The sequence below is a fragment of the Pithys albifrons genome, chromosome 19 (genome assembly GCF_047495875.1).
Source record: "Pithys albifrons albifrons isolate INPA30051 chromosome 19, PitAlb_v1, whole genome shotgun sequence".
In the NCBI taxonomy this organism is placed as follows: domain Eukaryota; kingdom Metazoa; phylum Chordata; class Aves; order Passeriformes; family Thamnophilidae; genus Pithys; species Pithys albifrons.
The window spans coordinates 7,545,727-7,573,378 of record NC_092476.1 but is presented as its reverse complement, the minus strand read 5'-3'; the positions used below and the strand labels follow the sequence as shown (position 1 = coordinate 7,573,378).

The window sequence follows — 27,652 nt, the reverse complement described above, 5'->3', positions numbered from 1 at the left end:
TTCCCTCCCTGGGTAGCAGCACTGCAAAGCTGTTTCCTAAAGTCTTGTTATTCCTTTTCAGGCCAGGACTTAGCAGTTGGCAGCAGGGCTGGATTAGGAAGGGGGAGAGAGAGGCACGGCATACTGAGGGCACTGCTGTGTGAGCTGGGCTGGCAACCAGGGGCTTTGCTTCAGCAAAGTTCAGGGTGACAAGTCCAGTGTCTCCAGATCAGGTATCAGAGCTGTCCAGAGTGGCTCTGGGAGGAGGATAAAGGAGAAACACTCAACAAGGCATGCACCACACTCCTGCCTTCAGCCTTATTTCACTTAATATCCCAGGACTGCTCCTGTTCTGGCCTGGAGAGGGGATCCTCACTGCACCCCTAACATGTCACCAGCAGCTAGGGCTTTGGGCAGCTCCTGCAGTGACTTCCCAAAGCACTCCCTGAATGAGCCCATGGAGCATCTTCCTGGGGCCACTCCAACTAATGGTGTCTGTGCAGAGGTCCCAGGGAGCTGACATTGCAGGGGGCACAAGAAGTCACCTACTTTTCTCCAGGAACCAAATCATGAGGCCGAACCCAGTCATAAGAGAAGGTGGAGTCAGCCCCGAGGGTCTGGATTTGAGCTGTCTGCCTTCACCCCAGAGACAGTGGAGGAGTCAAGGGTGGGGATCTGCCATCATCCACATCCCACACACTGTGGAGCTGAAGTCTTGGGTTTTTTTGCCTTCACCTCCCACTCGAGGATCGGGAGCCAAGTACATTTCTCATTGCACCCAGCACACGGGAGGAGAGGCAACGTGGGAGGGCACAGGGGGAGTGGGAGAAGCCGTCGGCAGGCGGGTACAGACCCCGCAGAAACATGATATGCCACAAACAGAGGTTTGGAGGGACTGGAAACCCATCCTCACCCTCTGCAGCCAGGGTGGAGGACAGCTTGAACAAGCACTTGATCTCCCCTTGTTGCACAGAAGCTCTGGGAGAAGCAGGCTCAGGCTCAGCAGGGACAGGGGGCCACACTGTCACCTCATCATGGGGACAGGTCCATATGGGAAGGAGGTGGAAAGCAGAAGGGCTGCGATGCTCAACTGATGAGGGGAGAGGGATCAGGGTGTTGAAATGAATTGGGATCTGAGAGGTGGAGTGTTTTCTTCAATACAGATTACCCAAGCTGATGCAGCCACTCCACTGACCGTGGGGTCCAAGTTCTCTGTCCCACTCCCTGAGCCCCATGTCCCTGGACTACCCTGCCTTGGCAGCAGGCACTGTGCTGAGATCCCTTCTGGGACAGCAGGCTGCAATGGTGTCAAGGCAGCATCTTTCTCCTTCTGGAACAGTCACCTCCTAACCCCAAGCCCTTGAGAGCAACAGTCACAGGAAACCATGGAAACAGGCGGCAGGCACATGACAGAGTGTGCAGGCACTCCTGCCCCTGATTTATGTCCCATGTCTGGGACATAGAAGTGAAGGGCTGTTGGAATCATTTGGGATTTTGAGGTAGTGGAGTATCACCACTGCTTTACTCTCCCTCTCCTGTTTGCAGAGCAGGATGGCACATGGGAACAGGGCTGGGCGCCTGACAGGGTCAGATGTGATGAACCCAGAGAGGGAGGCAGAAACATGGAAAAGGCTGGGGGATTTCTCACTTACTCATCTGATTTTTCTAATATTTTAATATTTATAAATGGAGACTCTTGAGCTGAGACCCTTTGATTCCTGGTGCCAGGGAGAGAGGTAACACACCTACTGCACCCAGGCTCACCATGGAACCAGGAGCCAGGCTGTGAACCCTCTGTGGACTAGGATATCAGGTACAAAAGCTTCAAAGAGTCCTTTTCTTTAAACACACAGCAAGTGATAACCAGTGCTCCACTTAGATTATCTCCCTGTTGTTCACATTAGTAAGAACTTGATTTTTTCCTTTTTTTTTTCAAAGCACTTGCTCTGCATTGCAGTTTTGATCTGGTTTTAAGCTGGGTCTCTCTGGGTTTAAGCAAAGTCTAAAGCACCTCTTTCCCTGTACTTTAAGGAAGGGGGATAAGCTTGGCCATGCCATCCTTGGGCCAGAGGGGCTTCCCTGTTGTGTGGTGACCACCTGGGGACATTGTAGTTAATGTTTGAGCTGGGGCTCATGGCCACTAATCCCAGTGGCCAATGGCCAGAAGGCAAATCCAAACTTGGTGAAAATCTGATGGTTCAGCAGCTGGCGATTATGTTACTGAATCATTCCCAACCTCTGGCCAGGTGAGATTGCCACGCTGCTCTGTTTTCACACTGGTGGTTTCAGCAGCTCCCAGTTGAGCTTTGTACTTGAGCTGAGGGATTCATGGGTGCGTGGGGCTCCCAGTCTGTCCCAGCACGTATTCACTGGGGGACCCACAGTGGGGGATCTGTGGGCAGCATCTTCTCCACCCACCCTCAGAAGCTCTGCAAGAGCAAATTTGCTGACACCGCCAGTCTGGCGGCTGCTAATGGGGAGGTGGCCAAGAATGGTTTGGAGGAGAAATACAGTAAAGAGCCTTGACAGATCTGCAATAACAAAGCTCCGGGTCCCCAAGGGGCTCAGCCATCCCCCAGCCTGCCTGCTCGGGTGTCAGAGAGGCACTCGCAGCCCGTCTGTCCGCCTGTCCGCCTGTCCGCCCCACGAGGGTGCGCAGCGGGTGCGGAGGCTGCTCTGCACACCCGCTGCTTCCCTTGTCTGATCCCTCTCTGGGGGACTGCCGGCTGTTACAAGTCTCTGTAGGGTTTTCCTGCTCTCCGTGCAAATGGACTGTGCTGTGGGTTTAATATGCCGGCTTGTCAGGGAGCTGTAAATGGCATTTGGGTGAAAACCAGCCCAAAAGCACACCCACGAAGGCTGCGGGAAGCCCGGAGTGGAGGTGTTCCCTGACAAGGCACTGCCAGGAGCGATGCAATCGCAGAACGACAATACCTTCATTTCACGTGTCCTAACTCTGGATCCCTTTCAGTTGGGTCCTGCCACGAGAAGGGAGAACAAATTCTCGGCATTAAAAAAGTCCCTGTGGGACAGACCATGATCTCTTGGGGGGGGGCAGAGAGATGCTCACAGTGGGGATGCCTCGTGTTCCCCTCTCACCCCAAGAATCGGAGGCGAGTGTGGGTCTGTCCTTCCAAACATCACCACCTGAAAAATCAGAGGGCAAAGAGAATAGCCAAGGCAGAACTCGGAGCAGGGAGCGGCTGGGCTAACTTTAACTCAGCACTTTGGACTCTGAAATTTCCTCTGAGCTGTTTACAAAGGGCTGGAAAAAAACTTCCAGCCCTACCTCCCCGCGCCAACACCGTTCTGATGTTGCCCAGATCATCTCTCTCATCCCTCCCTTTCGTGGAGATAAAAAAAAAAAAAAGAGAAGGAGGGAGGAGTGGGAGAGAGGAGGAGAGAGGGAGAAAGTGAGCTCACGTTCACACATTGGTGAAGAGGCTGGTCTTGCAATGCCTTTGAATATTTTACTTTTAGGCAGTTCCTCATCAGTCAGCCACACACAACCGAGGCGAGCTGAAGCTCACTACAGCCATGGACAGCACTAGGAGATCTGAGATCTAATCGCACGCATCATACCTCCGGGATATTTTTTAAATTACATTTATAAACACACCGACAGGCAGCCGAGCTCGCGCACACAGACACACAGACACACAGACACACAGACACACACACACAGACACACACACACACACACACACACACACAGACACACACGCAGACACACACACACACACACATATACATCCACTCGTCGCAGAGCCGCCAGCACCCGCACGGCCGCCGAGCAAACACCTTGTCTCCTCTCACAGGATATACCCACTCACACACATCTCTCTTTATCTCCTCCTGGCTTCCCGGAGGATTCTGCCGGCTGTTTTTCATGGAGAAAGTCCAGGGAGAAATGGAGATTGAGAGATGGGAAAGAAGTGAAGAGATCTCAGACGCAGAAAAAAAGGTTATTCAAGAGATATGGAGCAGAGTATATGCAAACTGCGAGGACGTTGGGGTCTCCATACTCATCAGGTATTTAAAAAACAAACCAAAAAAAAAAGGAAGCAGCAAATCCAACTAAATCTCTTTATAGCTGAGAAAGAGGCAGAACAATATATAGAACTGAGCAGAGATGAATGACAGTGAGTGGGGAGCTGGCTGGGTGTATTCACTGCCTGGGAGCAGGGAGGGCTTCACAGCACTCCTCGGATTCCCGCACCTTTGAGCTGGGTGGCAGCGGCGTGGGGAGTGGGGGGAGCCGTGCCGGGGACTTTGGGGGAAGCTGCTTCTGTGCAAAGGTCACCCTATCCTGCAAACGGAGCTGGGGGGTGGCAGAGGCAGGGGGAGCTCAGCACTGGCTTTGCGTGTGTTGGGGGTCTGGGTTTTTTCACCCCCCAAGGAAGCTGCGTGTGGATGGCATCAGTACGTAGCAGGCTGGCGGGTGAAATAATGCAAGTTGGGAGCCAAGATAAAACCCAAGCAGGTGTGTCTCCGAGGGCACCATCTGTCCCTCCGGTGGCAGCGTCGGCAGGAAAGAGAGCACTGAAGTTGGCAATGGAAGGGGGGTATGGGGTGCACAGGCAGGAGATGGGGGCAGTGGAAGGACAGGTATCCAGCAGTTCTGGGTTTGGGATGTGGAGCATTGCCTGATGGAATTGGGCTGTGCAGCACAGACGGGCAGCTCAAAGTCCCAGGTCTGTGCCTGAAACCTGAACAGAGGAGATGCTCTTGAGGTGGGGAGCAGAGGCAGGTAGGGGTTCTTGTGTTGTCTGAGGGTGCAACCATGTCCTTGTACCCCAGGAAAGCATCAAGTGGGAATCCCACAGGGTCACAGGGCTGCTGGGACTTTGGGGTATTAGTGGGGTGCAGCACTGTTTCCCTTATTTAAGAGGGGAGAAGAGGATGGGCAGGGTGAGGAGAGGGGCAGACAAGATGCCCACACCTGACCTCTTGTTAAACAGAAAAGATGCTGTCAAGAGAGTCAAAGCTCCCACCACTCATCCCTGTGATAAGTAATGCTGGGATGTCCCTGGTCAGGGTCCTACCTGGACCCAAAGCCAGGCACCCCAGATTGGAAAGGGGAGGCTGGGTTGCGTCCTTCCCATTTTGCTCCTGCAGCAGGGGACTCTGGGTGCTTGCAGAACTCCTTGGGTGGATGTGCTGTTTACTAATAATCATCCAAAAGTTTTCCGGTATTCTATGAACCAATGCCCCAAGCTCATGGGGTCTGCAGGGAGTGGAGTCTCCCCAGTCATGCCGGTAAGCAGAGACGGTTCCCTTCTAGGCTTGCTGCCAGTATTGCAATGGGATTTTCCTACCAAGACCACTCTGTACCTTCCAAAATGACATTTGATTCCCCTCTCCACCTTCTTCTCAAACATTTCCTTCCCACAGAGCCAGCTGATGGCTGACCCCCTACCCCCACAGCCCCCCACTTTGTGTAGCCATCCAGGGCAGTCAGGAGGTGTGACAGCCCCATGGCTGGGGACATCAAACCCACCTGGGCTGGGTTTGAAACACACACATGGCAGAGATCTAGGGGGTGCAAAATTCCCCTTATCCCCATCCCAGGAGGTTCAGCTTGGGGCTTGGCCAGCAGCTGTGCATGGCCAGCCCCATGTGGGGCACCGTGTCATGCCATGACCCCATCCACAACCCTCCCTGTGCTGTTGTCAAGTGCCCCCTGCCAAACAGCACAGGGAGACGCCTGTGGCTGGCACTGAGGGGCAATGCCATGGGGGTTACACCCAGGGCAGATCATTGTTTTGGTGTCCCTGTGTGCGGCCAAGGGGCTTGGAGGAGGGTTGAGCATGAGGGGCATCGAGATGTGGCAGCATGGACCATGTAGCTGAGCTCTGGTGCTGACTCAGACTTTCCCAGTAAAAGTTTTTGGTCCAGTTGGTTTGGTTTTTTTTATTCCAGGTAGAGTTGTGGTGCTGAGGTGAAGGTTTTCCCCTGCTGTGGCAACAGGGCAGGACAGGATTGCCTCCTAGGGTGAACCCCAGCTCCTTATGAGCCTTTACATCCAGTCATGGCACATGCCCTGGCACATCCCAGCTAAATTTACCACCTGCTCCCTCAGCCAGAGCTTCCCTTGGATGCTATAAGTGAGGTCTGGACATTCAGTCCATGCCCCCGGGCTAGTGATGTAATCTAGGAGAGGTACCATCCCCTCCAGCAGCGCTGGTTGGAGCAGCACACCTGCCATGGCCACATCCCTGTCCCCCTGGTCAGAAACCCTGTCCCCTAAGAAGGCTTCCTGCTGCTGCCCTGAGCCCCATTTTCCCCTAGCAGTGAGCTGCAACAAGCTCAAACTGAGCTCCCTGGGGAAGCAAGTGCCAGGCAAAAGAAGGGCAGCCCTGGCCAGGTCTGGAGCACCGGTGGCTGCTGCTCTCCCGGCTGTATTTCCCAGCTGGCATCAGCCGGTGGGAGAAGTGGGTCATGCGTGGAGGCCGCCGGGAGCACAGGTGGTGCGGCCTGGCAGCAGCCACTTCCCAAGACATGATTCAGCAGCTCCAGAGGTTGGGACTGGGGAGGGGACAGTGGGCAGCTCACCGGCGGGGTTGGTGTGAAGACCGCCCAGTACTCTTTGGATGGGCACCCACACAACATGCCTGGGGCTGAGAGCTGCCCCATCAGCCTCCCTGCTTCACCAGTGCTGGGCTGAGGCAGAAGGGGTTGTGCACAGGTGTGGCCAGGGAGAGGGAAGGGGAATGCACAGCTGTGGTCCCCGCTTTGGTGCAACCACCACGTACAGAGCAGAGAAAGCTGGTAAATCTATCAGCACTCCTGTTGTTGGTGTTGCAACCAGGGAATTGGCTGTATCTGGTGGCAGAGGGCCTCTCCATGCTTTCCTTCTCTATCCCCTCTCCATCCCTTCAGCCCTGCTGAGGGCAGGGAATTACTTTTCCGCATGTGGGAAGGGCTGGGTGTTTGCAGCGCCTCTGGACATGAAGACTTAAAATTAATCTGGGGCCTCATCCTGTGCCCCAAGGGTGGAGGCAGGGAGGCAGCCCCCACAAAAGGCGTGGCTGCAGTGCTGATGACCTGCAGAAACCCAGTCCAGCTCCCTCTGCCCCTGACCAGCATTCCACCCCCACCCCCAGCACTTCCATGCTTTGCCACTGGGCAAACTGAGGCACAGATCTGGGCATTGTGTTCCCATTCTCCATGACTGCTGTTACTGTTTGAAGCCACAGCAAACCCCTGGGGTCCTGCCCCCAGCACGGTGGGTCCCTGATCTCACAGAGCTCTGTGATCCTGGGGGACATAAACACAAATAATGGGGACTACGTCTGAGCAGCCACCGGATCATGGGAATCTGCGCTTTGTGGTTAAAACTATGTCGCTAATTGACAATTTCCTCGGTGGGGAGTCTGGAGCTGGGGGAATCACAATCTCCTTGCCATGCTCATCTTCCTCCTTGGGAGCTCAGGGGCCTCTGCAGCTCATTCTCACAGCTGTTTTAACCCTTGCTGGAGCTGGAGCTGGAGCAGGAACTCCAGCCTGGAATAGCTCATCTGGGGCCATGTGTCCTGGCTGGGACACTCCCAAGTGGGCACACTGAATGGCACAGCCCACCCATGCCCCCAGGCTTGTTGCTGTACCTCAGTTTCCCCATCTGTAATTTGGGAATCAGTCCTTTTTGAATCCCCCTCACTGCAGAGCTCTCAGCAGGGAGCCCAGGTGTTCCAGGAGGAGCAGGACAGCCTTCAGGCCCTCAGGTACCTGCATTAGCCCTCACCGTGCAGTGCAGGAGCCCCTTGAGCACATGGCCATCACTCTCCAAAGTCGCTCTTTTCCCCTTCCAATGGTTTGTTGCTAGTACCCCCTACTCCGAGACTGGGCTGGGGATACAAACAGCCAGGTGGCTGAGCCCTCCATGGCACACGGGGGCTGAGAGCACCCCTGGGTGAGCATCAGTGGGGGCTCAGGACCCTCAGTCCTTTGCAGACCCTAACTAAGTCCAGGTCTCCAGGGCTAAAACCACAGCCTGTCCCAACCAGCACATGCACTCGCTCCCACACCCACACACACGTACCACAGTCACAGATGTGGGACCACAAAACTTTGTGGATCCCATCAGGGGATAAAATGCAGGAATAGTTCCTATTAGATCCCAGAGAAATCTGTACCAAATGTTAATGCTGTGCTGAGAGCAGGAGAAAAAACCTGTCACAGCCACCACAGGCCGTGCCACCTCCACAGGGCTTCTCCACCACTGTTCCCTCTATTTCCACTCCAGACCCATCAGCTTTCCTAATTTCCAAGATTGTTACCTTCTCCATCACTCCTGATGTGCTCTTTTCCCCTCAGGAGGTATAGGAGGGAAAGCAAATGTTTGTCAGTGCAGGGATCAGGCCCCCGGATTTCGACAGCTTTTTAGTCTGAGCAAACACACCTGGATTCAAACAGTTTGCAAAGAGCTTTGAAATATGAAAGCACTCATTGAATGCCAAACATTATTGGAAGTTCTAGGTTAAAATAGCAAAAAGTCTGAGTAATGAGTCTGGCAAAGCAGAAAACTTTTTTTTTTTTGAGTCAAATCTAACAAATATGTGTTGAATCCATGCAAAAGTGCAAAAGTGGCATTTAAAGAAATGATTTTGCAGCTACCCCCAAAGCCAACACGTGTTTTATGGAGGCGTCTATAGGGCTCCATTCCTGGCTATTGAAGGGCACATTTCAGAGCAGAGCAGCTCAGAGAGATGCAATATCTCTCTTTGCAAAGGGCCCAATGAAAAGACCAGCAGCAATGTCCCTGTCCCATGGCTTGTCCCATGCTTACAAATCACTGTGGTCCAGCTGGAGAGATGTTTTTTCCAGGGACATCGATAGCCAGAGAGCAGAAGGACTCTGCTCTGCTGATGAGGACACGCACAAGGAACATTTCTCAACCCAAGAGCCCTTCCATGAGTGGTGAAGGGGTGAATGTTGGTTTAATAAGCTCAGTCTTGAAACAGCCTCTTTTCCTATGACTGTGTAGTCTCTCTGATCGCAGCACCGAGGACCAGCCCTTTCACCTGCCTCATGGCCAAGGTGGCTGTGTGGGGATCCCTGTGGCACATCTTCCACCTGTCATAGCCTCAAGGCTGTCAGCAGCTCTCAGGGTGACCCAAGAAGAGCCTTTCCCATGTCCCCTGTCCCAGGGCTGCCCTTGCATTTCTTGTGACCCACGCCAGGGTAGAAAGAACCCACTTGGCCCCCCAGAAACTGCAAGGACATCCCTGGACAAGAGAAGCAAAGGCACAGGGGATGAGCAGTTTCCCTGGACGGTTTGCTTGTCAGTAGCTAAAGACATGCTGGATGTGTTGGTACCAGCCCTGATAACCCCTCCTCCAGAGCAGGCGGCGAGGGCCAATTCTCCGCTCTGCCAGCCGGCTCCGTTAATGAGGCCGCAGCAGCGGAGCGGGGCTGCGCCCGGACGCGGCTCGGCGAGCGCCCGCCTGCGGAGTTTCAGGGCTCATTAAAGGCAGGGAAATGTCAGGACAGCCCTCGGCAGGCTGGCAGGCGCTGAGCGGGGCTGGGGAACGCAGAGTGCCGGCTGGCTGGGGATGCTGCTGGAGCACGGCAAGCGCTGAGCCGGAGCTGCTGGAAATCCCCATGGGAGCATTGGATGGGAGCCGCGGTGGTGGACACCACTAAAACAGGCTCCCGGTTTTGCTGAGCAGGTGGAAGGTCCCAGCACACAAACCATATGCTTGTGAGTTTGTGTTACTACCCTCAACCAACCAGGAGGTTGCTTCAATCTCCAAATCCCTCTGCTGTCCCTGGGGGTCAGGGACAGGCTGCTGGGCTCCAGAAAGCTCCATCTTCACTGTGTATCTGCTTGGAGGCAAGAGTCATGTTTTCACATTGTTTCCAGACACCCATGGACCCTGCTGGGCCACGCAGAGCCCGCTTGGCAGAGTTGTAGGAAGGGTGCCTGATGCAGGGGGAGATGCTGATGATGGGGTGGAGGAGTCTGATGTGTTTCAGCCCTGCGTGGTTTCTGCATCTAGCAGGCACGAACAGTGGTTTAGCAGTGGAGAGGGACAGGGACATAGATGTGGAGGGGCTGAGGAGAATGCTGTGGATGAAGCCAGAGATGTGTGGGGAAGCCACTTTGTATTTGGTGGTATCTTTGCTTCACTGAGGTGTCATGGTCCCTCTGCCCTTGGGCAGGGGGACATTATAGCCTCTGAGCACAGCTCATTGTTGTGCTGGATTCTGCTCCCAAGGCTTTGCAGTAGGATATAGGCTTCACCTAGATGAAAGCCAGCTACACCTTCTCTCCCTGAGCTGCAGAAGAAGTTGAATTTAACATCAGTTGTGTGGATGGAGGGCTTGGTCCTTTTCCCTCCAGCCCTCCTGTGCCAGAGCTGGAGATGTTGCCCACCACCATCTCCACCTGCCCATGAACTTTCAGAGAGAGAACACAGGAGCAAGTAGGCACAATCCTCTTCTTACTCCATTAGCTTTCCCTTTTTCTTTCTTGCTGGGCATGTATCACTTACATGGCTGAGACCTTTCCCACCTTGGGCTGGGAGCTGTAAACACAGACAGCACCCTTGCCCCAGCCTGAAAATGGATGATACAGGTGGCTGGGAGGAGCAGGGGGAACGTGCAGGCGGTGAGACAGCGCTGGGCATAATAAATAGCAGCGTCACACACCACCTGCCTACCCATTATCAGCTGCTTTGTAGGCACCCGAGCAGAGGGAGAGGTTTGAAAAGGGACAGGGAAAGGCTCCAGGCTGCCTTAGAGTTTCTCCCACGTAGAGGGACGAGGCGAGAGAAAACATGAAAGCATCGGTAGGTTGAGTCACCAACACTGAAGGGATTTAAAAGATGTGTAGTTGTGGCACTTGGGGACGTGTCTTAGTGCTGGGCTTGGCAGTGCTGGGTTAGGAGTTGGACTTGGTGATCTTAAAGGCCTCTTCCAGCCTAAATGATTCTATGAAAATCTAGTAAAAATCAGTCTCCAAGTGCTGGCTGGGGGTTCAGCTGAAGCCTCTCAGCAGTTCTGAGGGCTCAGTAGCATTTCCTCCCTCAGTTTACAAACAGCATTTAGGGTTTAGGTGCTCAGTGGGACAGAGTGAACAGCACCTAGGTGTCTCCTTTTCACAGGGGGAAGGAAGGAGTTGGCTGGGCTTGGAGATTTCCTCCATACAGGGTTTGCTCTACATGGTCTGGGGAGAGGGAGGAAGATGGGGGAGATGGGAGAAGTGGCATCTCCTCTCTAACAGAAAACAGGTTTCCAGTAACTGCAGTGGGTTTGCACCTTAATTATTTCCTTTGGCTCTGCTACTGGAAATGGTTGTCCTTAAAGTTGTTAAAAGGGCACAAGAGAGAGGAAAAGCAATCCTGACATCCTGTTTGTTGGGTCCAGATGTAGCTTGCAGAGTACAAATTAGTGGGTGCAGAATAGAATCGTTTAAAAAGAAATTTAATGAGATTGGTATGCAGGCATCTGGTTTCCATCAATCATCATTTTGTGTGATATGCAATGGTAAATATCATCTTTTTAATGACTCCGATGAAGAAAAAGAGCCCAAACCACACACACATGCATAATGATCCAACAAACTCCCAGAGCCTGAGATGTTTGAACTCTCAGAATGTTCTGTGGATGGAAAAACCCCAACTGACACCTCTTCTTACTATTGTTTGAGTTATTTTATTTCTTCTTTTTTTTCCTCTCCTTCCCTCTGGTTATATTTAACCTTTGTGTTAAATTAATCTTCTGTGTTTATTAACAACTACCACTGAGTGCACCTCCTTCCCTCTTCTTCGTGCTTCAACAGCTCAAACTTGCTTAAGGCCAGAGGTTCTTGCCTCAGGCGCCTGCTGCTCTCCCAGCTGAGGTGGCTGCAGGTCTCTGGCCAGCCATGGATTTGCTTTTCAACTTGAAGCAAATATGATTTGGGCTCCTCTGTTTCAGTTCTCCATCAAAGAAAGCCAGCAGACACAGGACTGAGCACATGAGCTGAGAGTTTGCTGGTTTTACATCCTCCAGTACCAGTGCTGTCCTCATGGCAGGACCCCTGGGAAAACTTCTGGCCTCAACTCCTCACCTTGAGGGTCTTTGAAGTTCTGAAAGGTTGGAAACCAAATATTAAGATCCTTTACTGGTCTGGTCTCACCCAGATTGGGGCCTTTTAGGAGTTTAATCAGTCTTTGCTCCCGTCATATCTGGCTGAAAGTGAGACTAGGTGGAGGTGATGGCCCCAGTGGCTCCTGCTGTTCCCCTGCTGCTGAAAGAGCCTGGCTCAGACCAGAATTTTTCTCAATCCATTCCCCACATCTTCACAACATCACACCTTTCAGATGAGATCAAATATGGCTTTTCATGGAACTTCTGTAGTTTGGGGTTCAGAGGCTTAGACATGCAGGGATCAGCTGGCAGCCTCCATCCCCTGTGCTGGGGCAGGAGTTCCCACTCCCTTGATCCCAGTGTCCAGGGGGTACCTGCTGTGGGGAAAGATCCACTAGCAGGATGATAAAACCCTTAGCTCTGACCTCAGCAGGATCATCACTGTTGACAGCTGGAGGGCTTTGATCTCAAGGGCTGGCTGGAGATACAACAGCTTGAATAGAGGTGCAGAGGGGTAGGATGCAGGAGAAGAATGCTGAATCCAGCTAGGAAAAATGGTCCCATTAAACCAGAGTGGAACATTCATCCATCTGTGGGGGAATGCTCAAGGCAGAATTCTTAACATTATTCCCAGGATTTATCTGTGTGGCCCTGGCCAGGTCCATCCCCCAGCCACCTCTCTGACAGCTCCAAGCTGAAGGGTATGGACTGAGCATCTCTGTGGTGACAGGAGCTGGAGACAGCCAGGCCTGGGAATGATTTCTCCCAACAGGGACCAGATGTGTCAGGAGGAGCTCTGCTGGGGGAGGAGGCTGCACAATAACAAGAGGAGTTTTGTCATGAGTCCCCTCTGCCTTTTAAAAGCGACACCTTGTCTCCCCCCTCCACCTTCCGTCCTCCCCCACCCTTTCCGCCACACACTCTTCACACCTCCAAAACCTATTTTGGGCCATCTGATGAATCCCAGATGCCTTGAGAAGCAACAGAAGTGGCGGTGCACTCCAGGCACTGCTTCACTCTGCTTCCTTGGCAATGCCCCCAAGCTTTCACAAGCCAAGGGAGCGGGGGAAGGAATGGAGCAGGGAGGAAAGGAGGATAGCAAAGTGGTAAAGGAGCCTGGTAGACAGTATTACAATTATTCATGGAGTGGTGAGTGGGGAAGAGGATCCCACCTGGCTCTGGAGGGAAGTAGTGGTGGTTGGAAAAAACAGATGGGGTGGGTTCAGGTTCCCATGGGCTGGTGCTTAGGAAGGGGGTTAGAGAGGGAGTCTGTCTAGAGGTGGGGTTGGTGGGAGACAGGTTGGGAGCCCTCTGACACCTCCTGAGCATCCTTTGCTGGTCCAGGAGGCAGGGAGAGCCCTGTAGGAAGGAGGGAGCTGGGTGAAAGGAGGGAGCAAATACTGATGTGGTTTTCTTTTGCATAAATTGGGTGGAAGGGGGATGGTTAATGTGACTCAAGTGCCAGCCCCAGCTGCCAAGAGTGATCAGCTGCAATGCTGGCACCGGTGGCTCCAGCCCTGCACCCTGTCACCTTGTGTCCTTCCCCTTCCCCAGGGAGATCAGCATACCAGCTGCAACAACAGCTTGATTTCTTTCAGCTGCATTTTGGTGGAGTTGATTTAACCCTGCATAAAAGAGGGGCTCCAGGCCCTCTAAGAGGGGCTGGTTTGGTGTCTCCTTGTGCTGGGGGAAAAGTCTCCTGGCACAGATGAGCAGTAACATGAGCTCAGGGCTAAGATCCCTCTGCAGACTGATCTGTGAAAACTGGGGGTAACCTGGGGAGGGAGAGACTATTTTGAGTGGCAAGGCAGAAATAAAACCCATGGGGCCAGGAAGCTGCTGTGAGACTGAGGAAGAGGGGCAGGGAGAGGCTGGCTGAGATAGAGAGGCTTTCATGCTCATCTCCAGGTCTCTGTGGCAGGACATGATATATATGGGCATATATATAGCATCTGGCACCAGGGTGGAATCTCTGGGCATCAGGAACTCAGTCTTGCCTCTGCTTTGTAAATGAATATCCAGCTGTGATGCCCTTGTAGCAGATGGGGAAGTTTTGGGAGAAAGGTATCCACCTGCTGGTTTTTAGGCAGCTGAATGCCACAGTGCCTGGGGAATTCAATAGGCAAACCAGCCCAGGGTATGTTAGATGCAGGGGGTGGGTCCACCACTCTGAGCTTTGCTTTAACCCCTCAGCCTGCCCTCACTGTCCTGATGGTATTTTGTGTCAATTCTTTCTTGAAGGTTTTTTGTGAACTTCCCCTCGGCCAAGCAGTACTTCAGCCAGTTCAAGCACATGGAGGACCCTCTGGAGATGGAGAGGAGCTTGCAGCTGCGTAAACACGCTCGGCGGGTCATGGGTGCCATCAACACTGTGGTGGAAAACCTCAATGACTCCGAAAAGGTCTCCTCCGTCCTGGCCCTCGTGGGCAAGGCCCATGCGCTCAAGCACAAAGTGGAGCCCATCTACTTTAAGGTAAAGGATTGGACCAAAATAATTTTGGGGTGCTTTAGAAATTAGGAGGGCAGGAGACAGGGAGCTGTGGAATGCTGGTGCTGCCCGTCCTTGCCTGGAGGAGCTTGGCTGGATGTGGGGGTTGCTCCCCATGCAGCTGGTGTGTCCCCTGTGACATTGTCCCACACAGACCACTCTTCCCACACACAGTCACTGAGCATCCAGCACATTCACCTTCCCAGGGAAACCTGCCTGCCTGTGTTTCTCTTGCAGCCCCTCCAGCATGTTTGTGTCCATATGTCACTTCTTTCAGAAATTAAGCATTACAGTAGGGACTAAATAATTAGAGGTGCCCAAGCTGGGGCAACCCCATTGTGCCTGGTCTCGGCTCTCCTGTCCAGGCAGGCTGGTTACCTGCCCTGTTTGTTCTCAGGAACGTCAACAGACCTTCAGGACATCTGTCTGTCCCACAGAAGGTCTCATTCCCAGAAATCAGACCCAGGACTCAATTATTTTTGCAGGAAAAAATCTAAATTTGCTGTTAGCCTCTCCCTGGAGAGTTATTAACCCCTTGCTGTCCACCTCCTTCCAGAAACTCACTGGTGTCATGCTGGAGGTCATTGCTGAGGAATACCCCAATGACTTCACCCCCGAGGCTCATGGTGCCTGGACCAAGATGAAGACCCTCATCTACACCCACGTGACAGCGGCGTACAAGGAGGTGGGCTGGGCTCAGTACCCCACTGCCACCCTGTGAGCGGCCAGAGGGGCCAGGCGAGGGGCAGGGAGGGCTTCACTCACCCCAGGACTTCTCTGGTCTCTTGTCAAGATCTTTGCTCAGTCTGGGGAGCCCAATAGGGCCAGCTCTGTCAGCTGCCAAGTCACAATTTGATCTCCATGGGGTTTAAAAACAAACTAAATAAGTGAAAAAACCTATAGAACCACGAAGGGTGTGGGTGGGTCGGGGTGAAGCAGTTGCAGGGGATGCTGGAAGGGGATGCAGAGGGTGAGGGGAGAGTGCTTGGTTGTTGGCTTCATCTTACTGTCCTGGTCTGTCCATCACCACCTCCCAAATCCTGCACCTCACTTGCACCATCTCAAGGTCCCTTGCACAAGTGTTGCCACCCCATTCAGTGACGAACACAACCTTCATTTTCCATGTGAAGCCCCTGGGTAGACCTGGCTTTTGGGGGCACAATGCTTATGGAGACCTCCGGCCGCCTGGCTGGCACTGAAAACGCTTTGCTTTGCACTTTGTGTATCACCTGGCAGGGTGGCAGAGCTGACAGCTGTGGCCACACTGCTCTCTGTGCCCATCACCCTGCACTCTGGGCTGGCAGCAGCCATCACTTCTCCATCATCCACAGTCCCTCTCCCTGGCTGGCTGCTGCAAACCCCCCTGGGGCTGGAGGGAGCAAGGGGATGGGAGAGATGTGCTCCTGCAGCATGAGAGAGTGGGGAAGGAGCGGAATGCCTTTGGGCTGCCTCCCCTCATGGCTCGGAGCATGGTGTGTAGGTGGGATCCCTGTGTCATACATAGGGAGCTGGTGAGTCCACCCACTGCCCTTCAGCTCCCTGAGGATGGGCTTGGGTGGCACATGTGCCATTGCCTTGGGAGCTGGTGGGTGTAGGTCTGTCTGTCCAGCTCTGCCCCACAGGGTGAGAAGAGGGGTTCAGGCTGTGATCAGTAGAGGGAAGGACGGCATGGGCAGAGCAGGAGGGAATTCTAGGTGTGAAGAAAGGTCCCTTCTCTGTAAAAATGAATAAATAACTTGTTTATTTACATATTCCTGCCCTCTTGGTGAAACTGGGTTCCTTCAAATAAAGTGCCTGGTAGAAATCAGCCCATGCAGGAGCTGTGTCCCCGCCCAGGGACGGCAGTGCTCCTGTCTGTGCCTGACAAAGGCTTCTCCCCTGTCCCCCAAAACGTGGCTGCAGGTCTTGTAGCACTCATCCCACCTCCATCATCAACTTCTGCTGAACCTCCGGGTGAGTCTGCTTGGTTTGTGCCTCAGTTTTCCCTGCAGTTACAAAAAAAGGGAGGAGGAGCAGCCCTCTTACTGTGGTTGGATTTATAGGATTTCTGGGAACTGATTGGCAAAGGATTGAGGATGTGTCATATGCGCTGGGAAGCTTTGGAATCCTTGTCATTCAGTATTCCCCTAAAGGTCTCTTATTTTTAGAGCTCTAGCACTAAGGGCAATGTTATCTGTTGAAGTGGAAGGGGGTTCCCTTCCAAGATTTCCTCTGGCCTCACTCCACTACTTGTCCTGGAAAGCTGGCAGCTTCCTGAGAGAGACCAGCTCCTCTCCTGGATGCCAGCTGGATAAGCAGAGAGCTCCTACTGGGATCTCCTGGGCCACAGCAGGGACAACTCCCTGCCATGAGAACACTGCTTGAGAGGGCAGCAATCACTCCAGACAGAAACTCCTGTTTTTCTCCCCAGCAGCCACCTCACCTGTGCTTTTAGTCATCCCCAGAAATAGGGTTTTAATCCTTCTTCCATGCTAAGGGACTTCTTTTGGCCCAAAGTGCTGACACTGCTGAGGGGGTGGTGGCCAGCACCACATGTGCATTCCCAGAAGAACTCCCAGAGGGTTTTTCCCCTTTCCTGGGTTTCTGCTCAGGATCTGTGTGAGTCTGTATGGAGGGGCAATCCCACGGACCCCAGTCCTGCCCCTTCCATCACACCAAGATGTTGACACAGTGGTTGGGAAGCAACCCCAGGACAACTGCTCAAAGCAGCAGGGCAGGTGTGTCTGGGTGAAAGTGCCCTTGGAGGGCTCTGTTAGATGCAGCCAGGAGTTTGTGCCATCACCCAGTGCCCTGGCTCTGGGCAAAGGGGGATTTGGAGAGGGCTCTAAACCTCTTGGCTGCATTTCCCAGGTCTCCCTTCCTTTTCTGCAGAGCCACAAGACCAGAATTAGTCCTAAAATAGCCCCAGGGCTCCAATAGTGTCATCACAGCTGCTCTGGCCTTGCAGTTCTTTCTTCCTATGTCCCACAGTAAATCTGATGGAGCAATGTCACTTGGAGTGATGGCATGTCCTGGGTGTCCACAGAGGGTGGGGTGGAAATGATGGCTCAGGGCATGGCTGTCCTTGGCATGGCAGGGTGTGAGGTCAAGGGGGTTGTAAAAGGAAGGGACAGGCACAGGATAAGTGATGCTGCTTTTGCTCATGGGGTGAGCTGTCATTTAGAGGCAGCACCCCCAAAATTCAGCCCATCAGCCTGCACTGGTGAAGGTGCCAGCACAGCTGCTGCCTCCAGTTCCCACTGGAGTGTCAAAGCAGCTGCTCATCCCTCACATGTCACTGGAGGCATCCTTCAAGCAGCTGCTGCTGCCCAGGTCAGGGATGGATGGGAAAATCCTGTTCAGCCATTGACTTTAGTCCAGTGCAAGACTGGAGAGAGATCACTTGGACCAAGACTGTTAGATTATATTTTTGTGTATGCACACCATGGGACTCTCACGAGCACAGCTTCCCTGATTCCTGCCAAAACCTTGAGGCCAGCAGCACATATTTTTGATGAGTTCATGCACTCCCTGTGCTCTGTGGATGCTGAGCCAGGGATGTTTCTGTACAGGGATGTTTCATCTTTAGAAAAAATTTGCACATTAACCTTTGAGGTTAATATTGTCCAGGTGGGAATTTTAGTTTTGCAGTGCAAGCCCTTCCCCTTCCTTCCCACAACCAAAACCAGACTCCCAGTCCACAGGGAAGCCACTTTGGGGTGGCTGGAAGATCCCCATGTTTGTGTCCAACCTACCCATGTGCCTTGGTTTTTGGGGAGCAGCAGTGAGGTCCCCCCACATCACCCTTAAAGGGCGCTTGGTTTCTCCTTTCTTTTTTTAAATCCCTAGAAAAAACCTGACCCATGGCCTTGTGCGCCCACGCATGTGTGTGCTGGGCTTGGGTTTTAACCAGGAACATTTTCCTAAAGCAAATCCAGATGTGTGCAGCTGCTGTCCCTCGAGGAGCACCCCCCTCCCCATCAGCCAAATTGCAGGCCAGTCCAATAGATGCAAACAAAAACATGTTTATTTTTACCAGCTTTGTAGGAAGTAACATGAAGCAGGAGGGCAGCCAGGGCAAAGCTCAGGGCAGGAGGAGATGGAGATAAAGCAAACGCCTCCTCTTTGCTGCCTGCAGCAGAGGAGGTATTGCTTAAACCAGGGAAAATTCTCATCTGGGGAGAGATGAAAATGAACAGAGAAAGGAAAAAAATACCATTCCAGAGTGACAGGGCTGATAAATGCCATGTGGAAGAACAGAAAGGGAGGCGGGGTCCTGCCTCTGTGCATGGCTCTCCAGCGCACACACACGCACAGTCATTCCCTGTTACTGCCAGCCCCATTCACCCCCCCTGCCCCAAACCCTCCACAGCTGACTGGGGACCCCTTTCTTCCCCCTTTCCTTCAGGTCTTGCTCTTTGGGGTTCAGTGTTTCATCTGCTGGCATGGTTAGGCTGAGCTAAGGGTGCTTTGGGCTGAGCTTTGCTCTCCTTGGTCGTGGCAGGTAGAGACCGACTTGCAAAGTCCAATCCCCAAAATTCACAGGAAGAAAGCTGGGGCTCAGGGCATGATGCCAGCACTTGCTGGTCTCTCTCCTGCCCTGGGGAGGATTCCTGTGACTGTCAGCCCCATCCAGCCCCTGGCTCACCCAGTGCCTTGGCATTATTATCAGGGTGATGCTTGGACCTGTGATTCAGGTGGGAAAGCCTTTGTGCCCCCTGCCAGAGGCAGACACATGTTGGGTGAGGGGGAGATTTGGTATCCCTGGGGCAGCATCCCCATCAAAGCACTTTGTCCTGGCTCTCTTTGGTGATACCCACTCATACCCCAAGTTCAATATTTGATCAGAGGGAACCGAGCACTTGAGGGAATGGGAAACATTGGGATGGGGCACAGATCCTGTTCATCTTCTTTCCCCCTTCCTATGGCCAATACTCATGGCAGGTTTAGGTCCACAGGCACTTGACCAGCTGGAGAGACATCCCAGCACCACCAGAACCCTTAGAGACCTTGTGCCACCACCCTCATCTTCTCTCTGGTGAGACCAATCTCCAAGACAGCTGAGCCGTGGGCTCTCCTGAAGAGTCCTCCTGCATCTCTGCCCCTTTGCTCCACTTTGTCCCAGTAAAGGGGCCCCAGTGTTTCCCCACTCTCTGGGGACGTCCCCAATGACTTCAGTGGGGACCAGACTTTGTCTGGCTGGACTCTGGTGCCAGAGCTCAGCCTTCCCTGCCCCTTGCCGTACGGAAGCTGCCCTGGTTCAGGAATGCTGGATGTTGGCTGCTCGGGGCCAGCACCAGTGATACCAGACAGATGGATGAAAGGGAAATCCAATGTGCTGACCCTGGACCAACTTAGGGAAAAGGAGGGATAAAGCTACCCGCCTGGGTCTGACCTCTTCAGCAGGCTGTGATGCTAATTATTTTCTGTAGCTGAAGTTGTCTCTAATTGTTAGTATGTCTTAACCAGTCCCACCGTGACCCACAGACATGAGCTGGTGTGGTCTGCTGTAACTCCATGTCTTTCCTGTTCCTGCTGCAGATACTGTTCATGTTCGTGTTTCTCGGCGCTTCAGTGCTGGTTTTATACTTGCCGTTCTGTGTACGATGGGTGTAACTTGTTTTTCTTTTTGTAGATTTTTAGTATGTTTGTAACCAGACAAAATGGTGTTATTAAACTGAAACTTGTATCTTCAGTGGATAAATCAATCAAACCCCTCCAGCTCTGCTTGGTTTCTTTCTGGTGGGGTGGCTGCAAGATGAGGGGGTATCAAAGGGCTGCCCCTTGCCCAGATGGGTCTGGGGGTTCCTGATCACTCTTAGGGAATGATGAGGGAGCTTTATGGCTGGAAAGCAGCAGCGAAGGGAGTGGATGTGCCTCTCCCTGCCCTCTGCACCAAGGGTGGTAGAGGTGGCTGGAGGCACTTTACCAGTGAAAAGGGGAAGGTCTGCTCCTCTTCTGGGCTCTTGCCTTGGCTTTCAGGTACATTGTGCAAACCTCCAGGGTCTCTCTCTGGATCTGGTGCTATTCCTGTGCCTTTGCCAGCCCAGCCAGGCCAAAATGCATGGTGATGACAACAAGATGGAACAACCACAGCCACTGAGGACTGTGAGACAGTTCCCAGCTTGTAAAAATAACAAACAGCTCCCTGAGCAGCACAAGATCAGTTTTCCATGTCTGTTCCTTGTGGCTCCTCCCATGCCTCTCCCTGCAGCTGGATCATGTTGCAGTGGGATGGGTCCCAGCACGGTTGGGTCACGCCATGGTTTCCCCACATGGGTCTTTGCAGCTCCCTCATTTGCAAAACAGGCCCATGACATGTTGGAGACCTCTGTCAGATTCAGTTGACACTGGCCAGCCATTCCAAGGTTGTTGGCAGAGAACAGATGGACAGACAGACAGATACATGTTATGGTTCCATAAGCCTGATATCCCTGGGACACAAGGCTTGGAAAAGAAACTCAAGAAATCCTGTTTGTTGTGCTCCTCTTGACTTCAAGAACAAAATAGGCTTACAGGGAAGGGAAAACTCACCACACCAGGGTGGTGGAAACACATGCCCACAAGCAATTTTAAGGGGAGCAATCCCAGTTTAGGTCTAAGGCTGGGGTGGACTCAGTGGGTTCTGAGAGAGAGGATGGCAGAGACTGATGCCTTGGAGGCTGCCCAGGGTCTTGGGGAGCCTGGTGGTGACTTTTCTCCTGTTGGGTAGAGGGCAATGCCCTCCAGCCCTGCACATGGTGGAGTAACTTTTGCATGGGCAGGCACTTGGTCTGGGGTCCCCAAGCTACAGTGGCTGGGGTGGCTATGCAGGGGGAACCTGTTTCTTTCCCTGCAGCTTCACAACCATGGCCTTGGAGAAGAGAAACAGAGGTCAACCCACACGGGCAGAGGAATAACTGCCTGGTTCAATCTGTCTTCTCCCACTGTGTCCTCTTTTGTGGGGGGGAAAAAACCACTTGGTGTTGTTAATGTGATTAATAAGCCATGCTTGGAGTCTCTGCCACATCCTGTATACACTTCCAGGAGGAAGCAAACAGTCAGCAAAGCCTACATGCTGCAATGCTCCAGATGGGAAACATCGGCTTGGAAACCATGAGCAAAAGGACTGGCTGGCTCCAGAGTGGGGAGTCTGCAGTGGGGACCCAAAGCTATTAGACCTTTACATGCTGAGCTGAGACTAGCCAGGGCCAGCAGTGGCCAAAGGGCACTGACACAGGGCTGGATTTTCCAACAGCTTGTTGAAAAGGAGTCGGGAATTTCAGCATTACCTTGAAGGGAAAAAATATGTACACAGCCCTTCTCTTCGTACTAATATTTACCCCCAGATCCCGACACATCAGGGTGGCTGTGACGATCATGCCATGACCTGGATCCACAGCCATGCCAGTGCTCTGCAAGTGCTCGTGGGAAAGGAGGCAGGGTGGGAGGCTGAGGCTCACAGCCCACTGGAAAACTGGCCAGGGGGATGGGCTCACACCCTCTGGCTGCTCTGTGCTCATGGGGTTCTAAAACAACCTTGTTTTCGAGTGTACCAGCCTGGGGATGCTGCTGTCCAGGAGACACCCCTTACCCAAGGGAGCTGGTGGAGGTTCAACTCTGAGAAACAACCTTGCTGGCCCTGGTGATGTTTTATGGTATGGGAGATGGAGGGAGAGAGGAATTGCATCGTGAAGGCATAGCAAGGGATGTGCTTCCAGCCTGTCTCCCATTTTCCAGCCCCAGGATAGGCTCTCCACCCCACATCAGTAGTGACAGGGTCCAGGGCTCCCTGCCCAGTGCCTACCACAAGCTGGAGGAATGATTGCTCTGCCAGCCTGGTGCTGATGTGGGATCAAAGGCGATACATCTGCACCCTGTGTGTTTATACTGGTGGGCCCAGGTGAGAGCAAAGGGGAGAGCCAGGAGGTCACTGTGAGGGGCAGACAGAAATACAACTGCAAGGGGGAGATTAAAAAAGAGCATATACAATAACTGCACTGCAGTTATTAATATATCTATTAGAAACCTATTAAACCCCATCCCATGGGAGCTGGTGTTGAAAAGGGCTCCCATTTGTGCTGGATGGCACAGGGTGAGAAGCCTCAGGAGACAGAGCTTGCAGGATCTCACCAGCTTGAAGGACATGTCCCTTCTTCCTCTCCATTATCTACACCAGGATAAGAGCCAGGAGCTCCAGGCTTCGCTGTATGAACCCCACCAGGGCCACCCTCACCAGTGCAGTGGTTTTGGTGGCTCCTTGTTGAGAGCGAAGCCCCCAAGGAAAAGGGAAAAAAAGGCAGGAAAATATTCTCCCAGCCTGGTGGAGCTGACACTGAGCAGGAGCCAGCCCTTCCTTCCGCGCCCGGCTCCTCTTCAGCTGCGCCGGCTGATATGGTTTATCTGAGCAGCGCCGAATGTAAACGCTGTCAGCGCCGGCCGGGATTAATTCCCGGGAGTTTGGCAGTCGGGAGACGAAATAGCAGCGCTGCGGGGGGGTGGGGGGGCTGGGGGAAGTGCACATCTCAGACTGAAAAATCCTCCCGGTTAATTTACAGCCAGGTTTCTCTTCTCCCAGGCACTCTTGAGAGAAAGAGCAGAGCCGGGGGCAGGGGGAGGGCTGGGGAGAGGAACAGGAGGAGAAGGACTCCTGGAGTGAAAGGCTGGGATCCAAGGGAGGGGAGATGACTGGCAAACCACACTTGCCCCACGTGTCCCACAGTGACAGGGACACTGCGGGTGGTGGGGCCCATGGCCCGCAGCCCCCAGCCCAGCCCAATCACCCTCTGGTTTTGCAGGATCCCTCGGGTGCTGGTGGAGGAAGCAGCGCCGAAGGCACCGAGGTGCTCCCGGACACCTGAACCCTGACAGCTGGCACCACGCAGGGAGAGGAGCCCCCTCTGCCCTCCACTTGCACTGGCCTGGGGGGACACTCCCATCCCCCCATTGCTCTCTCCTTGGGGAGCAAACCACCAAAAAGCACATTCCCATTGAATATTCCCACTGTGAGATCACCCAAGGACTTGGCTGCTGGGAGGACTCCCAGCTCCAAACAGGTGGGACATCTACTGCTGTTTATTACAAACCCTTTTCATTAATTGACAAGTGTATTTGCTTTAAGAGAAAGCTTTAGAAAACTGTCCCACAGACGCTGCCGTTTTGAGGCTGATGTTTCAAATAGCTCTTAAAATAAAATAATCATCAGGTTCTGCCTCATTGTTTTGGTTTATGTTTATATAGCAGAGGGATTTGATTTGAGGACTTTTCTAAGCAATAGTGTGGTTTTCATTTACTTTCCTTAGCTATTTCAGTAAATAATCCCAAATACTTTCACTTCTTTTTATTGATTTCTTGGTAGAGGATTGGCTGGAAAAAAAGCCCAGCAGTGCATGGGCAGGTAAATTGGTTTATTTCAAACTTAGGAAAGCCCATTTCTCTGCCAAGAACTGTGCATCACTTGGGGCTCTGTTAACAGCACTTATGGTTATACACAGGATTTAATTAGATATTTTATATCTACCTATATATAACACAGTCCCAGGGCAGTAGGTAACACCTGCACTGGCTCTGGAGGTGCTGAGAGGGTGCAAAAGGCAGGAAGTAGGTCCTGGAAATGGTACTGTCAGCTTTGGGAACCTGATTTAAAAATAATCCTAGTGATGATGGCTGGGTAGGGAGTCAGTGAGACAGTGGTTTCCCCCTCTTGTGTGAAAAGCCACCCATGACATGGTTCACTTTGGGACCAGAGGCTGCACTGAGGGATGCTGAAGCATCCTTGGCCCCAGCCCTTCCCCTGCCAAGGGATGATGGAGCTGTTTCCCACACCAGACCAGCTGCTGGTTACAGTTTGGCTTGGCACCAGTGGCAGGCAGGGAACCTCTCTGAAGGTGAATGCAGGTAAAAACAGCACTGCAGCCTCTGCTCAGCCAGGCGTGGATCGGCTGAGCCCGGCACAGAGTCAGGCTCAGCAGAAGAAGCCACTGGGAATGCTGGATAAATAGCAGTGGGCAAGGAACATTGCTTCTCAAAGGTCACTGTTTCCTCTGCACTCACCCACTTTCATCCATCCTCCCCTCCAAGGCAGCATTCTCTGCCCCAGCCCCTGTCCCAGCAGCTCCTGCTGACCCAGCCCCACTGCTGGGGGGTGAAGCAGGTCCCCATCAAGTCAAGCTCTTCCCAGCCTTGTCATCTGACTGGGCTGTCATAGGAAGGAAAATCCCCAAGGCTGGACCATCAAAGGGAGTAGGCAGCTCCCAGTCTCCTGCCCTTTCCTGCTCCACTAAATCACTCCAGAGTCCTCCCAAATGTTTATTCTTTGAGAAAGCAATAAAAGAGGAGGAAACCCCAGAAGACAAACTCCCACCAGCCTGCCTTTGATTACATTTGATATTGGTTTATTCCTTAATGTTTTCCCACCACAAGTTGGCTGAGGAGGGAGGGAGAGCAGGAGAAAACAGTGCTTGAAAATGGTAAAAATACTAAATTTTCCATTAATGTCTGTATCTGGAGGGGTCTGTGTGCTTAGGGGAGCTCAGTCAGGCTCTGAGGGTAACAGTGCCTTTGAGGATGGGTGTCAGGGTGCCCCAGCTCCCCAGGCCATGCATATGCAGGTGAGCAGGAGTATCACCGTGTCTGCAAAGGTGACCAAGCTCAGGGCAGCTGCGGAGCATGGCAGTGGTGGGCAATGGTCCCCATTTCCCAGCCCCTCGATGGCCAGGGCAGAGGAGCAGCCAGGGAGGATGACATGACAAGCTTCACCTGCTGCACAATCAGGTGGCACTGTTGCCACCAACACTGTGATGCCAGTGGGAAAGGCTTGGAGGGGGTTTTCCATGTGCTCTGCCCTCACAGAACCAGACCTGAGTTCCCAGTTTGCCTGACAGGAAAAATTCAGTCTTTGCATGGAGCACCAAGAACCAGGTGGTGCCAGGGGTGACAGCTGTGACACCCGGTGTGGCACCAGCAGGGATGGGGCAGCAGAGACTGTCGGGATGGAGGTGAAGGGGAAGGGAGTGCTGAGCGCTGACAGAGTCTGAGCACACTCTGCTGCTGCTGGAAGAGCTTCCATCCCACTCAGAGCGTGGCCATGGCCTGGCCTCTGCCGTTCACACCGGGAACGGCAGCGCAGCGGGATCCAGCTGCAGCACCGCCTGCCAGGGGGCTCTGCTGACTTCCAGCAGGCACGGGGGATGCTGACAGCAGGGACAGGCATTTTGTAACCCTGAGGGAGGTGAGACAGCGTGCGAGGGGGACACGGGGTGGGGCAAACCAGTGGCGAGGGCTGGGGCAAGATGCGTCCTCTCCATGCAGGTCTTATCCCCCAGGTTGTGTCCTGAGAGACCAGGGGAGGAGGGGATGTGGGAGCACAAACCAAACCCATCTTCCTATGTGTGGGAACAACTCAAGACAACTAGGGGGATTTCACACCCAGATGGGGACCTCCTAAAGAGCCAAAAATGGGAAAAAATCCTGGAGGACCTGAACGTTTTAGGAAGCGGTTGGAAAAACAAGGAAACCTTGGACTGCAGCCTTGGGCTGGAGGTTGTGAAAACCGGAATCTTTTGTCCCGAGCATCCTTGTGTCACTGCTTCTGAAAAGTCACTGGAACTGATGCCAGGCTTCTGGAGCCCCTCCACAGGCAGGGGCCTTGTCCAAAAGGCTGCCCAGTTCCATTCAGATCCAGCACATCCCATAACACTGGCCCTGTTCACCTGTGTCCCCCAGCCAGGGCTGGATGTTCCTGGTGAGAGGGAAGGCCAAACCCATGGGAAGCAGGGCTCCTTTTCCTCAGGGAGCAGTCTCCCAGCTCTGCCAGCTCTCCTGAGCAGGACAGCTGGGCTCATGCCACATGCCACAGCCCCACTGGCACCTGGACTTGTGCACCAGCATCCTTGAGAGGAAAAACTGCAGCTGCCATTGGAGCAAATGTCTTCTTTCAACATACTTGAATTATCAGAGAATCATAGAATGGAAGGGACTGTAAAGCTCATCTGCTGCTACAGGGTACCAAGACAAAGGGGAGTGGGGCTGAGCTCACCCTTGAAAATCCTCTTTAAAATCCCGTGATTCTCAGTTGTGGTTTCCAGTGAAGTCTGATGCTACTCACATCTCCTGCAATTGCCTCCATATCCAAGGACAGGACCTGCTCTGGCAGCAGCCCCCATCCCTTCCAGCCTTGGGTGGGCAGTGAGCAGCAGGACCTTACCTGGTCCCCAGCTCCTGGGGACAAATCCCACCCTGGGGTGTTCCATGGCATAAGAAGACATAGAATGTCTCTTGTTGTGATGTCCCAGCCCTGGGCCTGGCTCATGGCTTTGGGGGCTCCCAGCATCCTGCACAGGATGGTCTCCCAATGCCAGGGTGCACAGCACTGTGTCCCCTCTCTGCTTTCCTTTGGAGACAGGCCATCCAGAACATTCCTGGCCAGGCTGTGGGTGGTTTACTCCTCAGAGGGAAGTGCTCTGCAGAGCATCTCCCCAGCAGTGACGCAACACCCTGTCGTTGCTGCCTTGGGGTTTTTTCAGCCATTTCTTTTGCTTCCTTATTGCCCAACACTCAGCAGGGTTGGCACAGGTGGCAGACACCCTCCTCTCTTTCCCACTGTGGGCTTTGCCAGCCTGCCTGGCTCCTTCATGTAAAGGCTCATCCTGCAGGACACAAGCCTTGGAGCACAACTTAGGCAGTGATGTTTTTTGTCAGTCTTGGTTTGTCTCGCCCCAAGGTTGTTCTGTCCCTTCCCAAACACAGGGAGAAGTCCATGCCTGGCATCTTGGCACAGGTTCTGGGTTTGCCACTGCCACCTCACCCTTTCCTCACCCCTGAGTCATGGATGGGGAGCACTCACAGCACAGTCCGTGTTGGGGTGTCCATGTCCAGACACCCATCCCGGCACCTGCTGGGCTCTCCCTCTCTCCACCCACTTCAAATCACAGCTTCAAAGGAGTCAGCAGGAACCAAAAGCTTTCTCCACCCTTTTTTCTACCAGGAACCGGGAGCAGATTTGCTGAGCCATGGAAGTGGAAGGTGTGAGCACCAGCTCAGTGCCCTATTAGGCATCAGTGAGTCTAAGCTGGACCTGCTTTAGCACAGTATGTTTGAGGGTAAGAGAAATAAAAAGGAAAATTGAAGTTTTAGATAGCAAGGCATAAAATT

At 53.2% G+C, this 27,652-nt stretch overlaps 1 protein-coding gene across 2 annotated transcripts; it reads left to right on the top strand.

The window, feature by feature from the left end:
• Positions 1 to 3,378: 3,378 nt before the first annotated feature.
• On the top strand, positions 3,379 to 23,711 carry CYGB (cytoglobin). 2 transcript variants are annotated; one of them, XM_071573652.1, is made up of 4 exons: positions 3,379 to 4,011; positions 14,296 to 14,527; positions 15,099 to 15,227; positions 23,299 to 23,711. In XM_071573652.1, exons 1-4 carry the CDS (start codon positions 3,869 to 3,871, stop codon positions 23,359 to 23,361), a joined length of 567 nt encoding a protein of 188 aa, XP_071429753.1. In that variant the 5' UTR covers positions 3,379 to 3,868; the 3' UTR covers positions 23,362 to 23,711. The 2 variants fall into 2 exon arrangements, with proteins under 2 accessions (XP_071429753.1, XP_071429754.1); XM_071573653.1 differs by lacking the exon at positions 23,299 to 23,711 and having other exon boundaries at positions 3,380 to 4,011; positions 15,099 to 20,242.
• The last annotated feature ends 3,941 nt before the right edge of the window (positions 23,712 to 27,652 follow it).

Excerpts from the sequence above, each read along its gene's own strand:
- CYGB (XM_071573652.1), top strand. The coding sequence starts at position 3,869 with ATGGAGAAAGTCCAGGGAGAAATGGAGATTGAGAGATGGGAAAGAAGT. Across the intron at positions 4,012-14,295 it reads GGGGTCTCCATACTCATCAG|GTTTTTTGTGAACTTCCCCT; the intron begins GTATTTAAAAAA and ends TCTTTCTTGAAG. Across the intron at positions 15,228-23,298 it reads TGACAGCGGCGTACAAGGAG|GATCCCTCGGGTGCTGGTGG; the intron begins GTGGGCTGGGCT and ends CTGGTTTTGCAG.